This window comes from Psammomys obesus, unplaced genomic scaffold (genome assembly GCF_907164565.1).
Source record: "Psammomys obesus unplaced genomic scaffold, mPsaObe1.curated_primary_1811, whole genome shotgun sequence".
NCBI lineage: Eukaryota > Metazoa > Chordata > Mammalia > Rodentia > Muridae > Psammomys > Psammomys obesus.
In genome coordinates this window covers 3,570,957-3,594,007 of record NW_026592890.1, presented here as the reverse complement: position 1 = coordinate 3,594,007, position 23,051 = coordinate 3,570,957, and the positions used below count along the sequence as shown (strand labels likewise).

General features: G+C 38.8%; 1 protein-coding gene across 3 annotated transcripts in view; it reads right to left on the bottom strand.

Annotated features, from left to right (window-relative positions):
• The window catches only part of Scaf8 (SR-related CTD associated factor 8), a 187,751-nt gene extending 170,099 nt beyond the window's left edge, over positions 1-17,652 (bottom strand). For all 3 annotated transcript variants that reach the window (XR_008721138.1, XR_008721137.1, XM_055615991.1), the window contains exon 1: positions 17,621-17,652. Coding sequence is in view for 1 of the 3 variants with exons in the window: in XM_055615991.1 (XP_055471966.1) it covers positions 17,621-17,638 (18 nt within the window). In the remaining 2 variants the exon portion in view is untranslated. The remainder of the gene's footprint in view (positions 1-17,620) is intronic.
• Between the last annotated feature and the right edge of the window lie 5,399 nt (positions 17,653-23,051).

Sequence of the window (23,051 nt, the reverse complement as noted above, 5' to 3'; positions counted from 1 at the left end):
CAAAGTGAGTTCCAGGACAGCCACAGCTACACCAGAGACCCCATGGGGGAAGAGAGGAGGTTGTTCTCATGTGACACTTTACAGGTTTCTCAGGAGAGGTCAAACTTGAACCTGGCACCATTAAACTCTTAAGATCACAGGTGCACAGTAAATATTCCCACAGCCTATTAGACAGAACCCATTGGACACACCACATTCTAGAACCTCCAGAACGAGCTAAAAACACTCTCTTCTATATTATAGCAGGTATTTCATTATAATGACAAAATGCTGACTAGGAAGGCCACAGTGTTTCTACTGTATCACATCTGTTCAGCCCTACTTCTATTAGCAAGACACCAATAAACTGTACTTGAACCAAAACAACCAAATTGTATGATAAAAGAACATATAACAAAAGGCAACCTTTGATTTTGAGTGATAATGAAATCTGAGATGGTCCTTCCTCTTTTTGATAAACAAAGTAATCTCACTAGAGAGAACCATCCTAACCTCCCAAGTACTGAGATTCATCACCCAATTTGAACAAAATGTATTCATACTATTTCAAACAAAACTTTAAAAAAACATTTTAGTGTCCTTGCTGATTTGATCAATACTCAACTTAATACCAGAACTTATTATAGGCCATGCCCCAGAACCATCAACAGACATCTGGTTATACATCAGTGCAGCTTGTTATCTGTGCCTTCAAGGCTGCTGACTCTGACCAAATGAATTTAAGAGAAAGTATGAATCTAAAACAAGAGTAACTAATTCATCTTTTCCCAAATTATCCTTTTAGGCCTTTGAAAACACAAATCAGTATCTCTCACATCTCCAAAGACATCAGAAACCAGACAAAAGTTCCTGCCACTCCAATCTTGACACTTTCAAGACTGTATACTGACCAGACATAATTGCTTTTTCCTCTTGTTCAGAAGACAATAAATGACTTTCACAACAAAAAAGAAGTAGGAAAGCAGAAGAATCAATAGGTAAGAGATGTCAGCTTCTAGAAAACAGAAATGGGCTAGTAACTAATGAAACAAGAAACCCACAGCCATAGCACACACATAAGATATAGCCAGTGTACAAACACATCCATTCAGTCTCACTATTAAGCAACAGTGGACAAACAGCCCCACCTACTACTGTAACAACTAGTAATGTCTAAAACTCAACCAACGGTGGTATAAAAATTTTACTTGGTGACATGAAGGTAAGTGCTGGAAGAACTCAGGTGTGAAGTGAAAAAAATTGTTCTTTGGGGGAAATCAAGCTTCTTAGAGTCAGAGCCTACAAAATCACTTGTTTATGTGACCTTGAAAATTGTATTTCATTATTTTTATTCTAGTCCACTTGAGCACACACGATTTCCACATTTTGTCTTCTCCAAAATTCTTAAGTCCCAACCTCCACTATGTCTATATTTAGAAATAGGCTCTCTTTGGAGATGATTAAATGATATCATATAGATAGACAGCTCAATTCTAACAGGATTACTATCTTTCAAAACCTAAGTATCACATAGCTTTTGCTCACACATACACATTTCTTTCATGCATCCCAAGCTCTTTCCGCACCTCACTACTCCCTTTCTCTGTGAGAAAGCAAGTATCCATCAGCCAGGAACACTTTCTCCCAGGAAGGCATAGTCAGCACCTGCAGACTTGATTGCCTAGTCTCAAGAACCATAAGAAGGCAGGTGTGGTGGTGCATCCCTATAATCCCAGGGAGGCAGAGGCAGGAGGATCTCTGTGAGCTCAAGGCCAGCCTGGTCTACAGAGTGAGCCCAGGACAGTCAGGACCATACAGAGAAACCCTGTCTTGAAAAACAAACAAACAGCAAAACAAAAACACAAACCCATAGAAAAAAATTGTTTAAGACACTATAAAAATGGGTTACATGAAACTTTCCTAACAATTAAAAGCATGTAACCGTTACTAGTAAATCAATTAGAGCACTGGGAAAAAGAATAAAATATATTCAAAGCTGTTATGTGTTTATGTCCTCCAAATTGAACATTCTCTCCAGTAAAGGAGGAAGGAGATGGATCCTCAAATCAGGGAACTCAACAGGCAAGATTCACACAAGAAGTTCAGGAAGTTCATGAAACATAGACACAGGAAGCTCTAGGATGCAAGTTTCATGAGCTTGCACCCATGCTGAACACGCCTTTCAATTGTATAGCTATGTGTTAGTCATCCTACTAAAACTAACCCTAATAACTTAACTAGTTCATCCAGCTAAATGGGTAGAACTCTTTGGTTTGTCATCAGTGTCCTATCTGAGATACACCAATATTTATACACTTATCCCCAGAAACAGCCACAAAATGCAACTAGTGCCCAAACATGGACTAATATAACCAAAAGTGAAATGAAAAGAAGTTGCACAGCCTCTAAAATGGATGATAAAACAAACAAATAAGGCCAAACAGACATCTATTCCTGACTCTTTCAGAAAAGTCACACAAAAGCTTTGTACATTTTTTAAACAGATAATTCTCACTTACAAGAACCAAAATAGTGTTTCCCCCATGTCTCAACTCCCATGATAAAGGATGAGATTCTCATGGCTGTCATAGTTAATGAGTTTTGTCCAGTAACTTCATAATTACTTTATGTAGATTATCACCAATACTCTCTTAACTCTTCTCAAAATTTTTTCTAACAATTTCAGTTTCTTTGTAAAAAATATTTTAAATATAACTCTAAACAACATAACCTGAAGTTACTACTGAAACAGTGTCTTAAAAAGCCATGTTTTTAAAGAGTCTGAGCTATTATGAGTTGTAACATTCTTTGGGAATTCCTCAGGTTGGCTTTCAAAGGCATAGCCTGACTTCCTACTTATACTAAGAACCTTAGGAGACAGTAATCGAAAGGCATCTTTTTTCTGGCGGGGGAGGGGAGGGCTGAGGCGGGAGAATAGAATATGTAACTATTAACAAAATGAAAAATTACTCATAATAAAATAAAAATTAGCTATTATCAACATAAATAACCTTTTAAAAAAGAAAGGGTATCACCTTTTTTCCCCTTTTGAAACATTTTAATTTCATTTCTTTGTGTGTGTGTGTGTGTGTGTGTGTGTGTGTATGTGTGTGTGTGTGTGTGTGTACACACGAAAGTGGAAGTGAGAGGACAACTGCCGGAGCTGGCTCTCTCCTAGCATATGGTCAGATCATCTGCCTTGACAGCAAGTGGCTTTAACCCACTAAGCTATCTCTGACTGACCTTTATTTTCCAGTTCAATATACTTTAGTACAGAAAATCTGGGATGTTTTTTTAAAAAACCATAAAGAAAAAAAAACAAATTATGTATCATCTTATAACTCGTCACTCAGTCAACAGCTCCTTACCAACACTAGACACTAGCAACGTAAGGTGGCCACCAAGTCTGTAAATAAACTCTCATGCTTCTGTAGACAATAGTCTAATGAACAGGAAATGAAAATCAGGAAGGTACACAGTAAGGACAGGAACAGCATTCAGAAAGAGTATGCAATACTGCACATCATTCTCTGAATAAAAAAATCTAATGCATTTTTTACATTTCAAGATATTAAGAAGGAAATATGCATATTTTGCTAAAATCGTACACCTAAAGTAGCTTGAGTAGTAGACCTGGCATCTAGCACGTGTGACACCTGGCTGCAAACGCCCCACCACCAAAATCTACAATTAAAAGTGGCTCTCAATACTGTTATAGCAACACAAATTTTCTTTACAGCTAGTCATCCTTCCTATGGGCTAAACTGCTCCCATGTGGGTTAAATTAAGAAATGTCCTCTTTTTCAAGCATGGTAATTGCCTAAAGATAGTATTATAGTTTTTAAATACTATTTGAAAGGAAAGTATTTTAGAATGTAAGTAAGTTCAATTTTTCATTTGTAGCAAAAAGTTAACTTTCCTCACAAACAAGCATTTTGTTTTGTTTTGTTTTGTTTTGTTTTGTTTTGTTTTAGACAAGGTTTCTCTACAAAGCCCTGGCTGTCTTAGAACTCACTCTGTAGACCAGACTAGCCTCAAACGCAGAGATCCACCTGCCTCTGATTCCCAAGTGCTGAGATTAAAGGCCTGTGCCACCACTGCCTGGCAACAAACATTAAATAACTATAAGCTACAAAAACTTGTGTATGTAAGTCCTTTCAGTCAACAAATGTGTGCATCCTTTCCAAATCCTGGGAATGGGTGAGCACAATTCTGGTCAGGACGGATATATTGTCAAATACATGTCCCCTTCTCTGCAGGCCCCTACCTGTTGGCAACTGAAAACACCGAACTAAACAAAAACACCTGGTGACTCAAAAGTAAAACAGCCGGCCAAGTGAGGGCCTGGTGTCAAGCCTTAGTACTGACCAGCGTAGGCATGAGGAATCTGTGTGTGACAGAAAGCGAATTCCAGAGTACTCTAGAGTATTGGGTACTCTCCATCAGGCTTTGAGACCATGCTGGCAAAAACCAAACAGTGCAACCAAGCAAAGGAAGCAGTAAAAGCAGAGAAAAGAATTCTTGGGAGATGGGAAGGAAGATGGGGAGAGGTTAAGAAGAGAATCTTTTGTTCCCCTTCTCCTTTATTACTGGCCCTTACACAGCTGGAAGGCAGGCCGGTTTACAATATGAGCATCTAACCAGAAGAAGCTTGTATTATGTAAATATGGAGGGAGGAGGCAGTCCTATTTTACTGATTCTCTTTACTTCACTCATAGCAAGTAACTTTCTGAATAAAAAACTTCAGAGCCCTAAAAGAGACTGTGGGACTCCCACTGGAAACAGGGGCCCTCTTCTCCATATGAGCTAATAAGTTCTGGGCTCACTCTAGACGGAGCCTCCACAAAAGAAATCTGAAGAGAGGCAAAGGCTGAGACTAAAATCCTGTCAACTATTAACCAATTTTTAGACTCTATCAAGTTAAATGTGGGCTAGATACATTCAAAGAACAAAGCAAATGCTTACAAACACTATATATACACACACACAAACACATAAACACTAACACAGAAGTTGCACACGGAACTGAACCAAGTCCATTCTCCAGAGGACTAAAATAGTGCTTCCACATAAAACTGAAAATGTCCACCCAGGAGGTGATGGGTGCACACCTTTAATCCCAGCACTTGGGAGGCAGAGGAAGTCAGGTCTCTGAGTTCGAGGCCAGTCTGGTCTACGGACTGAGTTGCAGGACAGCTAAGAACACAAAAAAAACTGGAAAAAAAAAAAAAAAAAAGAATGCAATCAATGAATAAATAAATTAAAATATCCAGTATCAAAGTGAAAGCTCCCCCCCCCCAACACACATACACACACCAGATAATTTGTTTACTGTGTAAGAGGAAAAAAAGACAAAAAATGCTAATCCCAAAAAAATACCAACTTTGGAGTCATCAAGAAAGAAAATGGTAAAATGCCGGCGCACCAGCTTTGTTTGTGCAAGCAACCCTAATTAATCTGAGTTGGCCATTAAAAAGGAGGGGGCATGAATGAGGACCTATTGGAAAGAAAAGGGGGTTCAAGAGGAAGCGGGAATGGGGTACAGGGTAATGGGTGAGTATGATTAAAATATATTACCTATGTGACTGAACCTGTCAAAGAAATCAACTTGTATTGTAACAAAAACTTTTTAAAAGTTACAATTATTTTCAGTAAGGACAACATGAGCCCTTGAAACAAATACACACATAAGTTTTCAGCACAGAAAGAGAAACTACCAAGAAAAAAAAAGCGCAAAATGGTACTTTAACCCTAACAACTATAATGCTCGAGAGAAGGTAGTAGTATGTCACTAAATAGAAGAACCAAAAAGTTCTTCTACTGACTTCACATACTTAAAAGACCATCATTCACAATCACTTTCATATCAGCATTTTTGATGATACAAAAAAAAAAAATTAGAAGGGGAAAAATTTACATGGACAAGATGGACAAAGAAGAGTACAATGATACACTGTTGACCCAATTAACTTAAATAATTAAAATAAGAAATAATCAACTCTGCACTGGTATTAGCATAGTCAATGAGGTTTAAAATAAGTAATTATCTTAGGAATAACAGAAATGTCTAATATATTAAAATAAATGTAAACATCTTAATTCATTTTATCTTAAATATAGCAACTAAATACAGAAATAAAAGCAGAGAAAGTATTCAAAAATTGTCAACTAGATATAATAAGCAAAAATAATTTTCCAAAAATAAAAGAAACCCTACCATTCCTTCTTCTCCCACACCATAAAATGCCATGCTATATTGTCAAGGACAGCTTCAAACTTGTGGCGATCCTTCTATCTCTGTTCCCCAGTGATGGGATCAGAGCTGTGAGCCACCAAACCCAGCAAAACAGGAAAAAAAAAAAAAAAAAAAAAAAAAGACGCGCACTGACCTTCAGCAACACTATCAGACCGGTTTACTACTTAATCAGGACGCAAACTATAGTTAGTACTGTAATCTGTAGTAAGTATGATTTGTAAACAGATATTTAGTGTTATTTCCCGTGTATAAGCATTTTGCCTGATGTATGTAAGTACACTGTGTGTCCCTGGTGGCAGTGGAAGCCAGGAGAGGGCATCAGATCCACAGAACGGAGGCTGTAGCCAGCCACAAGCTCTGCAAGAGCACTGTGTGCTCCTAACTACCTTACCATCTTTCCAGCCCCCCAAAATTACGGATTTCCTGAAAGACAATGTCAAAGCGCTCAGCTATCAAAAGGTAAGGTTAAGAAATTACAAGGAGCCGGGCAGTGGCGGTACCTTTAATCCCAGTACTTGGGAAGCAGAGGCAGGCAAATCTCTGTGAGTTCGATGCCAGCCTGGTCTACAGTGAGTTCCAGGACAGCCATCTATCGATTAACTTTCAAAAGAGATTAACAAATACACAGTAGCACAAGAAATAAAGTGGTACCAAACAGAGGACTTTCTGTATTGAGACAAAGATGGAAAGTGAATCCTTTTTACACCTAAAATCACAGCCTGACACCTGCGTTCTAGCAGACACCCAGAACTCTCTCCCTCCCTCTCCATCTACCCTAGAAAACTCTGATCTCACATGAAACAGTAGCGAAGAAAGTTGTTTTATGTTTTCAATACCATCCACAGTGGCTAAAATTTACCTACTAAATATACATGGACTCTAAAAATAACTAAGTAGTCCAACACAAGCCAGGAGAATAAATTCACTCAACTTCCTAACTAAATTCACTTGAATGCAGATTGATCTCATTCAAAGATGTGTAATGTCAAAGCCACAAAACTGATATAAATTTCTTCCCCCACAATTTTATTTTCAAAAACTTGGTACCCTACAGTGGTAGGTTAAAGGACTTTCCTGGAGTCACTCACCAACATGAGGGTTCAGATGAGAAAGATGGAAAGATAAATGCAGCACAATACTTCACTCAAATAATTTCCAATATCATCTGTGATGTTTTATAATAAAATAATATTTTGGGTAGGCAAGATGGCTCAGAGAGTAAAAGTGCTTGTGCTGTAGCCTTCTGACATGAATTCAATCCCTAGAATACACATAAAGATGGAAAGCCAACTCCACAAAATTGTCCCCTGACCCCTGCAAGTGTACCATCACACCACACCTATACGTAACTGCCACATGTACTTTGATAGTTTATCATTAACTCTCATACAGTCATACAGAAGCCTTACAGTCAAACTCTAAAACAGAACATCTGTTTTTAGAGAAAATTTTTTTAGTTTTTATTTGTTTTGAGTCAGGGTCTCTCTAAACAGGCCTTGCTGGCCTGGAACTAGCTTATATAGTCAAGGCTGGCCTTTGAGCTCACAGAGATCTGGTTACTTCTGTATCCCAAGTGCTAGGATAAAAGGCGTGTGCCCTATTAACCAACTTGAAAGTTTTAAAAAATAAGTGATTTAAGCAAAACTGAAGACACAACTTCTATATAAATTGAAGAAAGACTAAAAGCCAGTTTAAAACTGAGAAGAGCAACTCAAAATAACAAATGTGTACATGAGTGAAGAATTAATGTGGAGAATAAAAAGTACTGGAAGGATGTAAAATGCATTAAAAAGCAGCTCACGGGGTTTCACAACTGATGAAGATGGGAGAAATCCCAAATTTCTGTGTCAAAATTTAGAAATACAGCTTAACTCACCACGTACACTGAAGTCGAAAAGCAAGAAGTAAATTGAATAAAAATCTAGATTTAGGGTGAAAACAGCACGACTACAAGTGTACATTATGCAAAATATCTAGGTGATGTGGGACTGAATTAAACAAAAATCCAAAGAGGAAATAATTCCTGAAGAGGTAACAGAATAAATAAGAAAATACAGAGAACTAGGAGAAAAGTAAAATAAGAGGCAACAGGTCTTGAGATCAAACTTTCAGAACTGAAGAACTAATACAAAGACCTGAAGGAAAGGCACTGCATGCAAAGAGAAGAACACTTTTAGACCTGAGGCACTCTGCCAATGATTCCGCAGTGTTGGGACTGCTCAACCACATTCTGCTTCACAACAGCCTGACAGGATTGATATTATTTGAATTTCCTTGATTTATAATGAGTGACAACTACACTAAAACTGTTGTAGAACCACATCAAATATATGCTGTAGACTCGTGTCTCAAACAGTTTTTTTGGCTTACAGAACTGATTTAATTTCCAAGAACAAAACTAAACAAGTATAGAGGCCCATGCTTATGACCCCAGTATGGGCTGGCAAAAGCAATAGCAGCTCTTCCAAAGGATCCAGGTTCAATTTTCAGGACTCACATGGTGGCTCACAGCTGTAATTCTAAAGGCCCCTAACATGCCAAATGATACACAGACATACATGCAAACAACACACCCACACTCATAACAAAAATAACTAAGTAAATGCCAAAACCATGAACAACAACAGAAAGACAGAAACAAGTTTCTCACATAGAAACAACGCAAATCTACAGAACCGAGTCTGTCCCTGGGGAAGATGGATTGTGGAAAGCACACTATGCAATGGTGTCATTAACAAACACATTTTAACCAAAAACTTGTTAATCTACTTATCAAATGGCTTGATAAAATTCACCTAAACATGACGTGTATGCAATCCTCAATATGGCTTTAGAGCTCAAAATTCTTAACAATGAGCATCCCTTTCTCTAAGAAAAACTGACCGAAATTATGTTAAACTAGACCAACTCTGCCTTTCTACTTTGGGTTTGGACAAAAAACAAAACAAAACAAAAAACACCAACCGTACCACAAAATGCTGTGGACCTTTTAAATTATTAAAAAGCTCTAGTTCACTGCACGCTTACCTTACTCCTGTTTTCTTCAAAATTAACCACTGTTAAAGGCTGGTAAGGTACTTTATAAACTTTCCATATGTATGGTATTTTCAGTGTGTGTAGTGTGATCACTTGAAAGAAAATGGCCCCCACAGGCCCACAGAGAACAGCACTATTACATTAGGTGATGTGGCTTGTTGAAGTAAGTAGGTGTGAACTTGTTGGAGGAACTGTGTCACTGCAGGGCAGGCTCTGAGGTCTTAAGCTACATGCAGTATGGTTGACAAGTCTCCTGCTCCCTGCCAATCCGGACGTAGAACTCAGCTCCTTCTCCAGCACTGTTATTGCCCCCATAACAATAACGGACTAAACCTCTAACTGTAAGCCGGACCCAATTAAATGTTTTCCTGTCTAAAAGTGGCCTTGGTCCTGGTGTCTCTTCACAATAGGACCAAAACTAAGACATGTGAGTATGTGTATTTATGAATACGAAACAAACATGTTATACACTCTAGTGAAAATTATATTCTTGATTACTGTTTAATATTGAGTCTTAGCCAGGCTTGGTGGTACACACCTATAATCCTAGCACTCTGGGAGGCAGAGGCAGGTGGATCTCTGTAAGTTCAAGGCCAGCCTGGTCTACAAAGTGAGTATAGGACAGCAAGAGATACATAAAGCGGGGGGGGGGGGGGGGGGGGAGTTTCTTAAAAGCTTTGCCAGACTTAGTAAAACAATGAAAACTTTGGTAACACTGACCAAATTTAATATTGATCCAAATACTTAACGTCCAAATTCTATTACTGTCTACTGTCAAATAATCTTCTTCAACTGTCCTATTTGGAAAATATGTGCAATACAATGGGACAAATTCTCTTGAACTAAATCTCTGTAACTTTAACCTCTTACTAAAATATGTAAAACTATCAAGCTACTTTCCAAGACAAGATATTCAAAATTATACTACATGTTTCACCTTGAAAAATTGCTGTTCCTTTAGTTTCTTTTTATCACCAAATTCTATAATAGTATTCTTTAGCTTTCCAAATACTTTATAAAATAATTAATTTTCAAATATCAAGCCAAGTCTGAGAAGCAGCTACAAGCTGCTGTTATCTCTGTTTGTTTTAAATGAATGAACTAAAGCTAAGAAGAAGAAAAAAAACAGATTACAAATGTATTCACTGGGATGAATGGATAAGCAACCCTCCAGGTGCTTGTCTAATCCTAAGTGGTGGGCTACCCCATCCCTCCTTGCACAACTGACACTCTGTCCCATCTTCTCTAACAACAACCATGTTAAAAACATCCATCCTGAGCAGGTGTGGTCACACACCTTTAATTCCAGCACTCAGGAGGCAGAGGCAAGTGAATCTCTTTGAGCTTGAAGCCAACCTGGTCTACACAGAAAGTTTCAGGACAACCAAGAATACACAATACAACCCTGTCTTTAAAAAAAAAAAAAAAAAAATCCATGGCATAAAAACCAAGAAGAGTAGATGATATAAATGTGTAAATGCAGCGGAACATGGTGGGTCACAGAACTAGAATTCCAGCACTGGGGAGGCAGAGGCAGGAGGATAGCTGCACAATGAGTGTGAGTTTCAGCCTGACTGCAGAGACAGACAAGTGACACTAAGAAAAAAGGGGCGAGGGGCTATTAATTTGCTCTAATTTGGCTACTTATAAGTATGCATCCTGAATAAAGTATGACTCCTCATCCCCAAGTCCACTAATGACATCTTTCAAAAAGTTCAGTTTATGCAAAGAACTAAACAAGGAAGCCAAAAACAAAGCCACAAACTTCAGTTATGCAAACTACAGCTATAAACGTACAACACAACTACAATGGCATTCAGCTATCATAAATCAAGGGTAGAAATCATTCTTCAGGAGAGAATACAAAATACATGAATATATAGGTGGATACATGAAACTCTTCAGCTTAACATTTCCCAGTGATTCAGACCATCCACCTTTCTTTCAGTTCTTTCTAGTCCTGTGGAAACATCACAACGAAAAGCTAAGCTTGTTACTTTTTCTTTGTCTGAGAAGTGGTAGCAATAGTAACACAACCAAAATGAGAAGAGAATCATCAGTTTATAAAGCAGCTTCTTGATAGCAAACCCCCAAAACTGCACTGACAATCATCTCTCAAACAAACAAGCTTTATTTCTAACAGTACAGCAGCTTAATTCAGTTTCATGATCATAAAAGAACTGTGCAATTAACACTACACAAAATGCCAAAGGGTACAAGCTGGCTTAATGCTAAGGTCCTAATAAATTGCTACAAGTGAAATTTAAATCTCTACTTTTTTTCACAGACCTTCCAATATACTACCTAAGTGGGTTTGTTTTTTATTTTGAGGGGACGAGGTTTGTTTAGCCCTGACTGTCCTGGAGCTCTCTATGTAGACCAAGCTCCAGGTAGACTCAGAGGTCCAGGCCAAATGCTGAGAGATTAGATATGCACCAACATACCCAGCTATTACATAAGTTTTAGTCATATAAAAGACCGTGAGCCTGATGTGGTGGTTCATATGTGTGTAATTCCACCATTCACAAGAGTGCTGCAGGAGAACAGCCGGAAGTTTAAGGGCAATTCTTTTACTCTTAGCAAGGAATATGATCCTCCAAAATCACTCTCTCTAAGCTTCTGTTCACTGTGAGTTGCTTGCTCATCTTGGTAGCACTCTTCAGCTTTGTGGGCCTCAAGCATTGCTACAGAAAAAGTATTATCAACCCCTCAGACTGTAGATCCACTCAGGAGAAAGTAACCATCCCTGAACACGCATTTTCTCACACCTATCAATAGGAGCTACACTATTAAAAATGGGCCGTCTGGGCTGGAGAGATGGCTCAGCAGTTAAGAGCACTGGCTGCTCTTCCAGAGGTCCTGAGTTCAATTTCCAGCAACCACATGGTGGCTCACAACCATCTATACCCTTTAATACCCTCTTGTGGTGTGCAGGTATAAATGCAGATGGAGCACTCATATAGATAAAATAAATAAATAATCTTAAAAAAAAAAAAAAACAGCCCTTCCTTTTACCTAAGCTTCTCTCAACACTTAATCTAGAATTTTACGATGCTGTTTTGAAGAGTGCTAGATAAATGGTTTGTTGTCACAGGCAATCGTGATGCTAAAGCTATGCAAAAGAAAAAAATGGCCCAGCTTAGTGCTTCACACCTTTAATGCCAGCACTTGGGAGGGGAGAGGAAGGAATCCATGCTGAGTTCAAGGCCAGCATGTTCTATATAGTTCCAGGAAAGCCAGGGCTACAGAAAAATCCTGTCTCAAAAAAAAGAGAAAGTGATTAAAAACTAATTTACCTTTAATGACTTGAATTTTTTTTGAGAGAAAGCAAAAATGAAATACAAGAAAAAAATACAAAAACCCAGAACCTAATTATATTCCAAATGATCACGTTAACAGAGGAAAAAAGAGTAAACAAACAATATTTGTACTTGGTTGTTTAACTGCATGTTCTTAGGCTAACCAGAACAACAAATTACAAGCAAGTCTTACCTCTTAGCTAGCAGTGTCTGGACAGACATAAGCCTTACTCCTGGAACAAGGTCTATGTGCTTTAGGACTGAGGGAATAAAAGCATCAGTTCCCGACCTGTGGGTTGCAACCCCTTTGGTGGTCACATATCAGATATCCTGCATATCAGACGTTTATAATTCGTAACAGTAGTAAAATGACAGTTATGAAGTTACAACAAAAATAGTTTTATGGTTGGGAGTCACCACAACATGAGGAACTGCATTAAAGGGTCGCAGCATTAGGAAGGCTGAGAACCACTGTTGTAAATACATTTGGACCTTGTGAACATATGATGAGCTCAAGGCTTTGTAGATGTGTCTAGAATTGCGTTTGTATATGTATAAAATAAAATGTCTAGCTTATCTGCTGACACTTACAGCAACCACACAAAGCCTGAGAAACAGCAAGAGTTTGGAAAGGAATACCTTACAATATCAGAAAATAAGAGAATATCCAAAACCTGGTTACCACATGTAAGTGTCCAAGGTCAGCTTAAAGAAGCTCCAATTAATTAAAACTGACCATGGGGGGACAGGAGAGATGGCTCAGAGGTTAAGAGCACTGGCTGCTCTTCCAGAGGTCCTGAGTTCAATTCCCAGCAACCACAAGGTGGCTCATACCATCTGTAATGAGATCTGGTGCCCTCTGCTGCCATCTGGCATTCAGGCACACATGCAGGCAGAACCCTGTATACATAGTAAATAAATAAATCTTTCTTTAAAAAAAAAAAACAAAAAACTGACCATGGAAGATTTTTAAAGGCCAACGAATAAAAAAGAATCCATGAGTTTACAACAATATACACAATTATATTCACAAAAATAAGGAGACAGTAAAGCTCACAGATGCAAAGAAATACAGTCATAACAAACTTACCAAATAACACGGTGACTATATTAGTACTAACTGACCCAGGCAAGACATGAATGTACACAAAACAAGTGGGAAAATTCTGGGGGATGTTTTTTATATGTGCATCAAAACATCTCTCCAACAAGAGACATGATACAAATGTAGAGAAAGCAAAGAAACCTGTAGCCAAGAGCCACCATTCCTGCTAATGATACAGATGTTCCTAAGTCAGGATTTACAACGGTACTTCTGAAGGACTCCTGCCAAAGACAGGTAACATGAACCTACAGAGCAGACAAGTAAATACAGAGAATTCTTAAATTGCCCTGCTATCAACCACCACCACCCCAACCTCATAGAAAAAAGGAGTGGCTGTTTGAATTAAAAGAAATAAGACAAACATTAAGATGTGAGGTAGAAATTATTCTATAAGAAAAACTGAAGTACAATATACAGTGAAACTTGGAAAAGATCTTCAAAAATATCTATGTTAACTTCTCAATGGAAATACTGTATTATGATTAAGCAAATATCCTTTAAAAAGAAAATAAACAGCTACTCAGAGATAACTGGCACTCTGAATTGGAATTTACTCTGAAAACACAAAAAAAAGTTTGTGTTTATGTTGTTATAAAGAGAGAAAGCAAATGTGTTTAACATGAAGAACCTGGGGCTGGAGAGATGGCTAGGCAGTTAAGAGCATGTGTCCCTCTTACAGAGGGCTCACGTTCAATCCTCAGCACCCACACAAGGTGTCATAGCCATCTCTAACTCACAGGGGATCTGACACTCTCTTCTGACTTCTGTCAGATGCTTACTCAATGCACATACATACACATAGGCAAAGCACTCAGATACATAAAACAACAAATCTTTTTTAAAAAACAATCTGGATGAACACTGCACCTAAAATTTTTTTCTTGCAACTTTTCTACAAGTATGTTTCAAATAATTAAGAAAAAAATGAATGTTATATGTGGACATGATGGCAATAAGTACCAAAAATTTAACCAATGGGCCTTCTTTACAAAAGGCAAGGAAGAGGACTGGAGAAGGTCTTGCAATCCTCCACCATGGCACCCTGGGGGCGGGTTGCCAGGCGAGTTTGAACTCTAAGCTTCTGGAGGCTTCACCCAAGTAAAGTGGAACCTGTAGGCAGTGTCCTAGTGGCAGCCAGGTATCTAAAGTTACAGGCCTAAAACCTGGCTGGCCTATACATCTACAACTTTCTGAGAGGCACCTTGTCTCTCCAGGCTGGATGTTACTCTGGAAACAAAGGCATCGTCATAAACTACATCAATGATGGCACCTCACACAGCCCTTACAAACATGCCCTGGTGGCTGGAATTGGTCAATTCAAGTGACAGCTACCATGGGCAAGAAGAAAATCATCAAGAGATTAAAAACCAAGTCCTTTGTGAAAGTTTACAACTACAATCACCTCGTGCCAAAAAGGTACACTGTGCCTATATCCTCTTAGACAAAACTGTTGTCATAATAATAATGACTTCAGAGACCAAGCTCTGAAACACAAGGTGAAGCTAGAGGCCAAGGTCAAGTTTGAAGAAGGATATACAACAGGGAAGAACAATGGTTTTTCTAGAAGCTTTACTTTTTGGTCTATTTTTGTTTCCATCATTAAAAAAAAAAAAAAAAAAGAAAAGAAAAAAAAAAGAGCAAGAAATCTGCACAGGGATAAAACACACCTTTCTGTTCCTGTTCAATACCTACAAGTGCAATTCACAATGGTTGACCTCAGTTTCCCGTCTACAAATGGAATAGCACCCACCCAAGCTTTCACGCAGTTCTAAAGTGTGGCTGAAACATGGTAACTGTTTGGGAGGAGGAAGAGAGTAACACAATAAGCACAAATGGCCCTCCAGATCTGTGGCTTCTGCATCAGTGAGTTCAGCAAGCACAAATCAAAAATGATCAGGAAAAAACTGTACAGAACATGCGCTGACTTTTTTTCTCCCCTAAATGATATGGTACAACAAATCTTCAGAGTGCTTGCACTGTACTCGGTATTAGAAGTAACCTAGAGATAACTGCAAATGTACAGGAGCACGTAAATAGACTATATGCAAATCACAAGCCTTTTTCTGTAAGAGACTTGAACATCTAAAAACCTGGGGATCTGCAAGGCAGAGAGGGTGTTGTCCTGGAATCAATCCCCCTTGGGTATCCAGGAAGATTTTTAAAGTCACACATTTCTATAAAAGTACTAGAAATATGTAAGCTAGGCATTGTCCATCACAGTGAACAGCTGTTACAAAGATAATTTAATATACAAATGTTTTGTCTGCAGAAAATTTACTTGATTTACGTGAAGGGGAGAAAAAGATTTTTAAAAATTACTCGGTGGTTGACAGAGGGGCTCAATGAAAAGGCGCTTACCATACCTGAGACACTAGGTTCAGTGGACAGAAACAAAAACTTTAATTAAAGGTCTGTTTACTGAATACTTGAATTACTTTGAAAAGCATTACTGAATTAAAGAAAGCCATTAAGCCAGTTTGGGCAACCTTTACAGTACACTATGCAGAGATATCAGCATTGCTCCCCAGGCTTCACACTAAAGTATATGACTTTCAGTGTTTTGTACTTTAGCTATGGGGAAGAAAAGGAGCTCTGAGGAACATACCAAATTCAGAAGGTGTTAAACAAAGATAACAAGTTTTTTCCATACTTAGACCAAGAAAAACCTTTTACTTTTTCAAAATCTATTACTTTTCTAAGAGTTAAACTTTCACTGCCATTTAACAGAAGCTATACGTGGAATAACTCTATCTCAGTTGCAGATGGAATGACCCTTAAAGCTGCATCTTACAAGAGTTTGATTCTAAAGATCAAATAGTTGATTCTAAAGATCAAATGAAGGGTTTTTAAATGTGTGAGTAATTTTCAAGTAAAATTCAACAGTACTACTTCCCATTGTTGGGGAAAACTGCCACCTAAGAGCTGGGCCTGAAAAAGGATCCCAGCAGCCCCCAGCCAAGGAAGAATGCTGGAACCAAGGGCTGAGGAAAGAAGGGCTACAAGAACATAAGCCCCAAGGGGAAATAATGGTCTTCTGCTTGTCTCATGTATCACTGTCTCTAAGAAGAGAGACATTTTCCTGGTGTATGATAAGCATTTACTAAGAAACTTACAACAGATCAAAGAATGAAATCCTAGGCCTTTCAAATCAACCTATAAAAATGACAAATAATTTAAGTTGCACATTTTAAAAGCTCACTTGCTATGCGTCAGTCGACACTGTCTGCAGAGAACATAAGCAGTCTATTTTTCACTCTTAATGATAAGGTAATGCCAAAACCTGAGGTACTTCTTGACCCATTGACCCAGACTTACAAACCCATTCCTACATCTTAATTTGGTTTTATCAGTTCTTATGATGTAGAATGATAAAGATGAAATAAGTACACAAAATCTGAATCACGAAGAGCAAATAGCATGTTTATCACCATCATTTGAGACAATCTTGAAAGCAATCACAGGCTACAGATAGTGCTCCAGCCCTGGCTTCTTTACTCTCAGACATCTAGCCGGACCTCACCCCTCCAGCAGAAAATATCAAATCTCATCTAGTTTGTTTCTCTACTCCTATAGCATACCTCATTGATTTATTTCCAACCATTACTTTATGAGGTCTGTAAGTAGCTCATATTAATTTCAAAAATGTAGTGAAATTATGTAGAACAGAATGCAAATAAATTTAATGCAAATTTATATATGACATATGTCACTATTAAACCCAGTAACTTTTCCTTCCCCATTTTTAAAGAAATAACAAAATTTCTTTTAAAGCAATTAAGCTTTTTATTCTCTACATGATCTTTGTAAGATTACTAATGTGTTATAAGTGGCACACTCCACCTGCTTCCCAAGTACTACCATACAAGCAATACAGAATTTCACTACCAAGATCTAAGCCTGACATTTCCCAGAGAGCCTGCCTTATGTGGGTTATAATCATCTTACTATGCTTCTTGTGTCCATGCTGCTGGAAAAGCAGTCTGTACAAGCAGGAGAAGAGGCACAATCCTGAGAGAAAGGAGAAAGACGTTGAGAAAACACAAACAGACAAAATGAGCTCACTAAAGAGTTTGAGCTCAGCCAGTGTTCAAGGTCATGGTTGCTCATATTTTTGTCATATTACTATGAGTTAGAAACTGTCCATTAACAGCAAATCTGGCCCTAGAAAGAGGTATCTGAAATTGCATATGAAAGTAATAAAATCAACATTAACTCTAAATTACCTATTGCAAACAATCATAAAGCATGACTGTTCAGGGGAGTGGAGATATACATGTCCCTTAAATATCAACAGAATTAATCTTACAAACAATGCTAGTCTAGAACGCCATGGTTTAAAAATACATGGATTTCAACAGTGATAATTTTTTGTGTGACCTTGAATGGTTGAGATTATACACACTCAAATCATGCAGTTTCAAAAATCTATTTAATGTGAGCCACTCTTGTAGTCTAAATTTGAATTACTGTGAGTAAGAAAAGAACTTACTGTATAATCATTTTAAAGCAGTAAATCCAAGACAGCTTGAACACAGTTACTCCCCAACATAAAACTCTTACCTGCCCTAACTGAAACCCACAATGGGGAAGGACCCCCGTCCCACTTAAGTGAAATCAAAAATAGATTAAGACATCTGATTTAAAATTTTTCACCTAAACTATATTTCTACAATGCCCTAAAAATTACCTTTAAAGCAATGCTTAGGCATACTCAGTCCTCATAAACATAACTGTACTTATTAGTCAAAGACTCTTCCCACTAACAGAATACCCAAGTTAAAGAAAAGAAACCCTCTGCGCATTTTAAAAGCACATGTCCAGGGCTTTTACCAGTCACTGGTAAGCCATTATTCCTGTGGGGTAGGCTCGTGTGGGTTCTACACTATATTCTAAATGCTGGGTTGTGCACCGAGGATCAGTGCCAGCCACTGTTCTCCCTGAGCTTGTAACCTGGGTAAAGAGTCATTATTAGGAGGCAAAGTACAAAGTGTTGTTAGACTAATGAAACCTAAATCCATGATTCTCAACCAAGATTATGTTACTCCTCCCTTAAGAGATAATTGATAATGCCTGAAGACAGAGATGGATGGCACCAACAGGGAGAGTGCTACACAGCAGCTAGTGTGTAAAAGCAGAGATGCTGCTAAATGACCTACAAGGAAATATACAGCCCCAAATATCAGCAGCACAAAGCTAGGAAGCAATCTAAACCACTGGCGCAGAGGGAGGGTCGTGTTAGAAATCAAAGAAATATGTTCTACAAATGCTTCCCATAAGCATTTTTCCTGAGCCATGAAGAAAAAATTTAAAAACCACAAACAAATTTCACGTTATTCTACCTTTATCATTTGTCTCAACCAACTTATGGCTTCTACTATAAAAAGTTCTGTACTCATACAAATCGTCCACTCTGAATACAAAACTAGGCACAATGTAGAACAAGGAAAGGCATTGGGTATTCCAGTGACTCTTAAGAGTGTGTGTCCTACACTGGTAAGCAAAGGGTGCCAAGGTCAAAAGACCACCACAGACTTAGGTACCCTAATAAGGACAGACAGGCCAGCTGTGCTGCTCATGCCTGTTATCTTGCTTCAAAGGCTGGGGAGGCAGAGGCAAGAGGACTCTTCCAAATTCTAGACTAGCCTCTTCTAGGTCCAGGGCTGCCAATACTACAAATACTCTATCTTAAAAACAGATTGGTCAATTTTTAGAAAGATGATAAAAGAATCTTTTCAGAACTCAGAAAATGAGGTAAATACAACTAAAGTGCAATGAATTTTCCTTTCTACCTTGTAGTCAGCCTAGCAAGAAAAATGAAGCATATCATGGGGCCAAGTGGTCTACACTAGCATAACCAGATATAAAAACAACCTACAGAAATTCATCACCAATGCAGACTTTATTATTTAAGGTAAAGATTTACTATTTGTTCTTTTGATAGGTGAAAAATATACTACGGCTTTTGTTAATTAAATGACTCCAATATACAAGCAAAATTCACCTCTAGTTTTCTCCAGGCATAACCACTGCAAACCCACTCTTACACTTTTCCTTCATGTATTACCTTAAAGAATGAGATTTGAAATTTCTTCTCCAACTGCACTGAAATTTTCTAAAGAAGATATCATGTAAAGCCATTCCCTTTCCTTTCTCTTTTCAAAAACAAAGATGAGACAGGGGACGAGGCCCCTTTAGCATGGCCTCCATGCCCTTGGCCGTCTCTGAGCAGGGCATGGACAGTGGCTCATATGAGAAGGCTACCAAGAAACACTCAAGACAGCCCCAGTGCAGTCCACACAGTTAAGTTGTAAGAAGTGAGCACCTAGAACAGCAACAAGTAGAGTATCTCATAATGACTAAGTCCACTGCTACTTCACTCAAGCTTTGAGGCTCAGGGGGTCTTCTAAAGTAAGGGCAAACTTTCTCTTATATTTATGATTGTGAGCCTAGCCTTTAACAGCTGAGCCGTCTCTCCAGCCCACTTTCTCTCATTGTATCAGAAGTAACAAAAATGGCCATGGGATAACTCATTCAACTCAGGATAATGACAAGGAATTTACCACAAAATTCTGGAACAAAAGATCTCCTGATATAGTAATCTTCAATATAGTGGTAAAGGACAGAAAAATCCTTTGAGAAAATACGAGGAAATTGATACATGTTTCTGACTAAAAATCATTCACATTCTGCAGATTAATTCAAAAGAAAGAAAGCTGTATTCTTAGCTTCATAATCTCTAGCATGTTATTTACAAGCTAATGTTTTCTGCTAAACAGAAAACTCAGCAGAAATTTAACAATCCTCCCACCTCAACCTTCTAGGTGCTGGAATTACAAGTGTGTATCAGGACACCCAACTTTCATATTCTAAGCGTTCAAAGGTTTAAAAATGTCTTGCTAACAAACAGTAATGATAATTCTTTGAGCTAGCCAGGAATGCAGTACCACACACCTGTAATCCCAGCACTCAGGAAGCTGAAACAGCAGCAAGACCCTGTCTCAACAATACTAGTAAGTTATTATTACCATGAGCTAAATTTTGATGCTTTAAAAGCCAAATTCACTGTGAGCTCTTGAAAACATGATTTCCTCCAAGCCTGTAATTCAGACTTACGGAACAGTAATGAATGAGCTGCTTCAGTGCTCAAATGCAGTAATAAAAATGCACAATAGCAGCCACATATGCAGAATGTTATAATCGACTTCTTTTCTAAATTAACAAGGCTATGCGTTTTGTGCGTAAACAAAAGTACAAAGGACTAAGGCTGCTATCAGAGAAGCTAAGGGAGAAGGACCACAAAATAAATACAAGTCCTGTCTGGACTACAGAGAGAGCTCAAGTGTTATCAACCTGGGTAATCTATGTGAGGACTTCTCTCAAAAAAAGAGAACTGGGATATTGTAGCTTGGTGGTGGAACCCTTGCCTGGTACATAACAGGCCTTACATACAATTTCCAGTCTGAGGGGCAGTTCTGGGCCTTCCCTAAATGTACTTCTGTTCCACAACTCCAAGTCCATCCTCTTTTTTTAAGTTAACCCTACTTTAATTGAAGTTTCCTTCATTATCAAAATGGAAAGGTAAAGATTTAATTCGTTTGAAATCCTTAGGGGAAAAGAAGGATGTGGAGTGCTACAAACTAAGACTGGACCTCAACACTCTGCTCCAGTAGATAGGAAGTAAGAGGTAGCACACCTCTTACGATGGTTACAGGGGTGTGACCATCGGGCCTTCTGTCCTTCAGCCCACCACCACCATTCCTTCTCCACTGCTCTCTAGCCTCAGAGCACCAACACCTGTCATTGTGGGGATCTCCTATTAAAACCTCTTGTGGGGAGCAGGGCAGACACATTAGGGATCTCCTAAATAAACAGGGAAACGCACTTTCAAAGAAGGGGGTTAAAGCCAGTAATTTGGAAATAAGAGAAAGGAGGTTTTATTTTGTTTTGAGAGAGGATCTCTCCATTATAGCTCTGGCTGTCCTGGTCTATATGTAGACCAGGCTGGCCTTGAACTCCCATAGATCCAGCTGACCTTCTGCCTCTGAGTGCTGGCATCAAAGGCATGTGCCACCAGGCCTGGATAAGAAGGGAATTTTTTCTAACTAAAGAACTTAAATATTAGCGCTCTATATACAGGAAATAAAAAAGCCATCTGGCTACTTTCCTATACAGTTAAAAATTTTTGAATAGTTAACTGCAGTTATAACTAAATTCCTTTAATTCCATATCCTAAATATAGATCACTGGGTGGGAAAATTAAGCTTTATATAAGGGTTTAACTGTACATATTATCAATTATAAACTCACAAGATCTCCAAATGCACTGCTCTCATTATCAGGAGGTTCCCCACTACTTCAAGTAATATGCATAAGGCAGGTGGCATGAACTTCATCTAACTTTTAACCCCTTTGGGCGCACTTCCCAATGCTACCATAAAGAAAACAAAAAAGAAAAAAATTTGGATGAAACTGCAGAAAGGCATTTACAAACTCTGTCCTATTTGGACATCCACAAATGTTATTTAAGAAATTCAAGTACTTAACGACATTAATGGTCTTATTACCAAAGTAAAGCATTAGCACTTCCCAGTCAAAAGTTCTGAAAGCTATGCTAATTAGTTAGCTTGTATTTAAATATTTTTCTACAAGGTACAAAAAGAGGACAAGGATAATGCTGAGCCAGAATATGCTACATTTAATGTTCGAATCGAATATTGCTTAAAAAGAGATTGGATTTGTTTTTTCTGAAGCCTGTCTTCCCTTCCAATCAGATCAGTAAATTCAGCAAACGGTGAAAACTAGACACCTGCACTAAAAAAAAAAAAAAAAAAAAATCTGCTTGGCCTGACACGTGAATGAGCCCGTGGCAAAGGATTCTCCCGGCTTCGTCCCTGCTGGGTGCACAACGTCTCCCCAGCGTTTGTGTCTTTCTCCCTAACTTTAAGTCAGAAGGACAAATAGAAATAGAAATAAGTAAATAAACAAATAAACAAACAGGAAGAAGAGGGAGGGGGGAAACGGCAGAATAATGTTGCCTCCCTACCAACCATCCAATTAGCTAAGTCCCTGGTTGGCAAGTCACCTAGTCAACAGAACCTCAATAATAAACAGTACGTGTAACGTGACCACGGATCACCGCCCCGTCGGCCCTCTCCGGGGCCTCGCACCCGGGTGTCAGCCTCCTCGATCGCCGGGGAGGACCTGCGGAGCGATGTCCCGGCGCACTGGAGACCTGCAAGGCCACGGGCTGCGGGTGGGCGGGCCAGGCCTCGGTGGAACCCACCCGGGAGCGCGGCGCGGCCGCCGCGGGGCCGGCCCTCCCCGGCCCCCCCCCTCCCAGCGCAGCCCGGCCCGGGGAGGGGCGCGGGCCGCTCCC